Source organism: Macaca mulatta, chromosome 14 (genome assembly GCF_049350105.2).
Source record: "Macaca mulatta isolate MMU2019108-1 chromosome 14, T2T-MMU8v2.0, whole genome shotgun sequence".
In the NCBI taxonomy this organism is placed as follows: Eukaryota; Metazoa; Chordata; class Mammalia; order Primates; family Cercopithecidae; genus Macaca; species Macaca mulatta.
In genome coordinates this window covers 16,660,359-16,666,852 of record NC_133419.1, presented here as the reverse complement: position 1 = coordinate 16,666,852, position 6,494 = coordinate 16,660,359, and the positions used below count along the sequence as shown (strand labels likewise).

General features: G+C 35.5%; 1 protein-coding gene and 1 long non-coding RNA gene across 2 annotated transcripts; one reads left to right on the top strand and one right to left on the bottom strand.

Moving 5' to 3' along the window:
• LOC144334509 (uncharacterized) lies at positions 1–786 on the bottom strand. The gene is made up of 2 exons (XR_013404466.1): positions 650–786; positions 1–260 (listed from the first exon to the last, which is right to left on the bottom strand). It is a non-coding gene; the product is annotated as an uncharacterized LOC144334509 (long non-coding RNA).
• A 4,272-nt stretch (positions 787–5,058) lies between these two features.
• LOC114672126 (olfactory receptor 5AL1-like) lies at positions 5,059–6,036 on the top strand. The gene has a single exon (XM_028832900.2). It carries the CDS (start codon positions 5,095–5,097, stop codon positions 6,034–6,036), a length of 942 nt encoding a protein of 313 aa, XP_028688733.2. The 5' UTR covers positions 5,059–5,094.
• The last annotated feature ends 458 nt before the right edge of the window (positions 6,037–6,494 follow it).

The window sequence follows — 6,494 nt, the reverse complement described above, 5'->3', positions numbered from 1 at the left end:
TTTTATTCTGGAAACCCATTTTATTCAAAGCAAAAGTCAAAGGACTTGAAAGGAGCCACAGAACTCTGAATTACCTGACCTCATGCTAAATCTCAGACCTTGTCACCTTAAACTTTATGCCTTTCTCTGTTCCCACCTCCTTGTCCCTTACAACAGCTGTTGTATGCTTTCCATAGCATCTTTGCATAGGCCGTCTTTTGACCTGGTGTTCTCTTCCTCAGATATCTGTTTTCTCCTTCACTCCTGTGCCACAGTTGGTTCTGTACAGAAATAGAGAAAGGGCTTATTATAAGAATAAGGGCTAACATGAATGTTGGAACATCTCAGGAAATAAAGATTAGGGAAATATTGAAGACAGGGCTAGTAAAGCTATAGCTCAAAGGTGAACAGAACAGATAATGAAGACCTTAGCCCTAAACAGTGATGCAAATGGCCCCAGGAAACTGCATATATAAGAATCCCTGAGAAAGCTCCCATCCCAAGTAGCAGGGACGCTCGCATTGCAGTTTGTGACTGTTTAGGAGCTCCCATATCTTCTGTGTCCTTTCACAACAGGAATTACATAATAAAATGTTTTCTAGTGAAACAAAAATGATGAATTTAAAAATCCAAAACAGAGTGGCTTAAACAAACGCATTGTATTATTTACCGTGTGTCATAGGACAGTTTCTGCTCTGGGCCATGCTTGACTAATCTTGTCTGCATCCACTCATGAGTTCATCCTCAGCGTTGCCTGGAAACGAGCTGATCTAAGATGTCCCCACCTGTGAAAACTGGTTTAGCACCACATGACTTCTCATCTGCCAACAGGTTAGCATGAATCTGTGGTCAGGGCAAAGGCAGAAGAGCAAAACAGGAAGTTGAAATACACTACACCTTTCTCAAGCCTACATTTGTGTCAAGTCTGTTACCAAAACATTAGCTAAAACAAGTCACATGACTGAGACCAGAGGCAAAATACAGAAGTACTATACATTTATAGAAAAAGAGCACGATTACGAGAGGCTTTAACTGAGGCTGTTAATGCAACTAATTAATCTACTGTGCCTGACAGACGAGCTACAGCATCACTCCCAATTACGACATATGAAGTCTCTGATATTCTCACATGTTCATTTAAAAAGCCCTGGGTATATTCTTTGGAAAGGATCTGAAAAGGAGCTATTATATTAACATGCTGTATTTCAGAAATGTTCAAGGAACCTGCTTCAAGGAAATTCAGTTCTCATTTCAATAAAAGAGATTTTTAAAAAATCTATGATCGGACTTAATTTCAAAAAAATCTTAAGGAAAAAAATCGTTCATTGTGACTAGTGCTATTAGTTTTTTTTCTCACCCGCTCCATATTTTGTCTGAATACACAAGGAACAATATTTTAAAATACTACATTTTATATGTCCTATGCAACTATAGAATTATAGACAATTATTAAACAACATCAGCTGCCCATCCGTCTAAACCCAAGAACACCATGATCCGTAACCCATTACCATAGAAACCGGGTTAAAGTACCTCAGTTGCAGCCTAATCAAGTATTGTAACCCAATACCAGTATTGCATCCACCTTGTTACTGTCATTCCGGAATAACAACGTCCCTACTGTTACTAGGGAGCACAGACCTGTAGGTCCACTCCATTCTTACAAGCCAAAGAGCACAGCCACTATTGACCCTCTAAAATCATCCCAGTTTCCTCTACGCTAGTGCAGTCCTTATTGCCCAAGCAATGAAACTGTCTTCCGCGATTTCCTAAAAATACAGACAGGTAGAGAGTTTTTATTTTTACAGAATAAATGAATCATCATGCTCCTACATTCCTCAATTTTCTTCCTGTGTCTTCATTACTATGTGAAAATACTTCTAGCATATCTGTTGCATATAATGTCAGGCATCTTTCAGTATAGACTTTAAGGAGCCGTCTCAGAAAATTTATAGAACAAGCTTCAGATATTACTGCCAAACGTTCTCCTGGATGAAGGAGTTCATCTCTTTCTGTGGAATGACAACAACTAGGTGCCAATTAATCTATGGTTTGCATGCATTTCTCTCCTAGGGAGGACAGCAAATTTAAAAAAAATTAATTATTGCTGTTGAACTACAATGCCAATTATAAAAACACACTGTGATGTTAATCTCAGAAGGCAGATTTGAGTGTTATTAACTGAAAAAGTTATTCTTCATCTAAAACTTTATAAAATCTCCTGCTAAATATGAGGACCATGAGCTCAACATTTATTTTAAATAAATTCATAATTGCAATCAAAAGCCAATACAGCAAAATTAAAGCAAATGTCGCAAATATTCAGAGCAGATACAGCCATTAATCAAATTGTTTTCCCAAAAGAGATCATTAAAATATTCCTCTACTCCCTATTCATTTATTGACTAATAGTTGAAGGAGTGATCTATCATTTCAAGGGAAATAGTTTGGTCCCCAAACACTAAACATCAAATAATTGCCTGTTACTGAATAATCATTATTTTGTTTTGCCATGTTTGTTTAACAAAAGTAACAACAGAAAGTTTCCAGAGGGACCACCCCAAAAATTAAATAAATAAATACAAAGCTGTCTCACATCTAGGTAATTTTAAATGTTACTGGCTTCACAAACATTGCTTTCAGGCGCAATGTGCTATTTGGAGGTTTGTTGTTGAACTGAAAGACAGCATTCTGAATGTAGAAAGACATTGGGTAGTAGAAAAAACAACCCAAACTGTGGGAAAGGCATCAAACTTATATGACTATTACTTCTATTCAGTTAATCATTTAACAGGAAATTATTGATGATCTGTCTATATTAGACACTACTAGAGGTAAGTAATTAAAATGGGTATAAAATAATTTAAGAATTAAAACTTGCTTAAAAGAAGAGTTTTGAGTTTAGGCTGTGTTACAGACATGTGTTAACAGTTGGTTGCAATATATTGTGGCAAGTGCTATGGTAAAGCAATCAGTGGATCCAAAATAGTGAATATAAGAAGCACTAATTTTGGCCTGGAAGGTCAGGAAAGCCTCCAAGAGGAAATTATTCAACAGAAACATTTAAAGTTAACTAGAAGAAAAATCTGGGATAGGTAATAATAGCAGAGGAAAAGTGTTCTGGGCACAGAAGGAAATCTATATAAATATGTAGATTACATTTGAATAACTGCGATAGTCGATCATATCTGGAACATGAAGACCACATGGAGAATACTGCAAAAGATGGGTCTGGTCTGACATGCAGGGCCTAGGTTTTCAAGAGCTATGTCAGCCATGCTGGAAAAAAAAAAAAAAAAAAAAAAAAAAGACTAGGACCTTATCTTAAGGGCAATGGAGAAGGCATTAAGGAAGAGAGAGAAGTAGGAAAGACTGGGGGCAAGAATATGAGTCAGTTGCCAGTTACAGTAAAGAAAACAAAAGTTGCATCAAGAGAGGAATGTAAGTTAACAGATTTGAAAAGTATGTCAGATATAAAATTGTTAGTAATTGGGGACAAATTAAATATTGGCATAAAGAACAGTAAAAGACAATTGGTCCCTGGTTTGAAACACTGAGTGATTAATGTCCCTATTCACTTAGAGAAAGTATATACTCCAGGTTTTCAATATTAGATTTAACATGCAGAGACACTAATAGAGAAAATAAATCTGAAACAGAAAGATATATGTGTGCATAGCCAGAATACAGATGCTTACTGGAGACATAGGATTGGATAAAATTACTGAAAAAGAAGGTGTAAAGAAGAGAGCCCGGGGGCTTAGAACCTGAAGTACATGTCACCTAAAGCATATATAATGGAAGCAGAGCTACCAAGGTACAGAGTCAAAGTAAACAATCAAACCAGAGACTGCTCTGTTTTGGAAATCTAAGGCGTATTAACAGAGTCCAGGGCTACTACTCTGCCAAAGAAAAATAGGCTGGATTGGACTTGGGGATTGTGAGGTCAATAGTGAAGTTGGTGAGGAGATTTTGTGGTTTAATGGGAAAGGAAGGCAAATTACACTTGATTAAATTATGAATATGATTCAAAAAGTAGAGGCCTGCTCTAAGATGTTTGACTGAGAAGTGAAAGTGACAGAAAAGAGAGTAACCAAGATAAAATTTCTAAGGAGATGACAATTAAAGGTTATGGGAAGGGGTGGTTTTTATATTTTATTTTTTTACCTTCCTTGAAGATCTGCAAGGTACATGTAAATCAACAAGAGGCAATATAATTATAAAAAAAGAATCAAGTTAACTTATCCCCTGCTCTGCTTAACAAACGCAGGGAGCAATTTAACTCCACCAGCTTTCAAGCATTCAGAGCCCAGTTTGGGTTTGAGAAAATGGTCTGTAGAATTTAGTTCTTCAAAACACTGCCAAATCCTATACACTTTGGACCATTTAGATATCTAAAGATAGAAGTTAAATAAGGTTTTCAGTCAGCTAAAGCTCTTTTATACTCTGTAAAATTGTTCACTGGTGTGTACTCTTCCAAAAAGACAAAGCCAGAGTATTCAAAATCCTGTTATTCTTTAACATCAATATTAAATGTCTATTAAAGAAAAAACAGAGATAAACAAAAAGAAGAAAATCTTAAAAATTACTCCAACTTGGATGCCCAAGAGGATAGTGTTAATATTTTGATTTTGACTTTTTATGTTATATTTTCCACATTTAATTTTGTTAATTTGTGATATCCTTATGAACTAACATATCTGTGTACAATTTCATAAAATAAACTTACAAGTTAAGAAATGATTTTACATATATTGTCAGTGTTACATTGCAATGTGTTTTTATTTTTTGGTTTTTCAAGAAAAGTACAACATGGATTTTGTTGTTGTATTGATTACAGTAGTTTACTTAAAATACTTTTTTCTTTTACAACTCCTTACTGAATTTTCTATCTTGGAGTTTCTGCCTGAACCAAATTATTTTACTCTGAAAGCATAAGGAAAATGTATGTGTAATTCAGAGTACTTATCAGAACGTTAATTTAATTAGACTTAATGTAATACCCTGGTAAGTCATGGCTATCTTCTCATATTTAATTGAACATTTCTTACAGAGTCAAGATTGTTCAGAAGGTGTGCTCTGGAGTTCATTTTAGAAGAATCTTGTATCTATTACATGGCAAAAGGCAATCATTCATCAGTGACTGAGTTCATCCTCCTAGGGCTCACAGATAATCCGGAACTTCAAGTCATTCTCTTTGGGGTATTCCTACTGATTTACTTAGTTACTGTGATGGGTAATCTTGGTTTGATTGTGCTAATCCAAATCAGTCCTCAGCTTCATACACCTATGTATTTTTTCCTCAGCCATCTGGCTTTTGTGGATTTTTATGGTACCTCTGCTATCACTCCAAACACCCTTGTCAACTCTTTGCGTGAAATTAAAAGCATGTCATTTTATGCATGTGCCACTCAAGTGTGTTGCTTCATTACATTTTCAGTCTGGGAATTATTGTTGCTCTCTGTCATGGCATATGATCGATATGTTGCCATCTGCAACCCTTTACTCTATGTAGTTCTCATGCCTAGGAGACTCTGCATTCAAATGGTCACTGGCTCATATATTTATGGATTCGCCGTGGGACTCATACAAGCAGTGGCCACATTCCACATGTCCTTTTGTGACTTGAATGTCGTCAACCAGTTCTACTGTGATGATGTTCCTCTGATTGCTCTGGCTTGTTCTGATACACGAATTAAGGAATTGATGTTGTTTATCATTGCTGGGTTCAATGTTTTTTGTTCTCTCATCATTGTTCTCATCTCCTATATATTCATTGTCTTTGCTATCCTAAGGATCCACTCTGCTGTAGGAAGACAGAAAGCCTTTTCTACCTGTGCTTCTCACGTGTTTTCTATTTCCATATATTATGGGACCCTCAGTTTTATGTACTTACAGCCTAAGTCAAACCACTCACTAGATAAAGACAAATTTGCCTCAGTATTCTATGTAGTGGTGATTCCCATGCTAAACCCATTGATCTATAGCTTGAGGAATCAAGAGGTAAAAAATGCTATGAAAAAAATCATTGAAAAAATGTGTTCTAGTAATCAATAGTAAAATTTGTTGGTAGTAAAGGAAATGCTACATACAGTCAGGACATTTTGAATTAAGGTTTGTATAGTGCTAGTATATGTAGAAGCCTTTGTCCTCTGGAGCTTACTTTCCTTGAAAATATGCCTTTTTATTGATTTGGCTTACAAATGATAGACATTTTATAAATGTTTGTTTCATTGTTGAACTGCAAAAGAGAGAAAAGAATAATCTACTGTCTTTAACCATGAGATGCTTCAGTACTAAATAAAGAAGAAAGCACCTTGAAATTATGACTTTATCTTATTTCACTACACTATTGAGAACTTTAGGTTATCTTGAGAGACATGTACTATTATTATTATTGCATATAATATTGCAAATACTAGGTAAAGTTTCCCTCCATAGCTGAACTGGGGAAAAAATAGTGAGATGCTTGGCTGAAAGATTTTGGTTTGAATATCCCTTACAACTTAGATTAT

Bases quoted from the DNA above. Each gene is read 5' to 3' on its own strand.
- LOC114672126 (XM_028832900.2), top strand. From the start codon at position 5,095: ATGGCAAAAGGCAATCATTCATCAGTGACTGAGTTCATCCTCCTAGGG.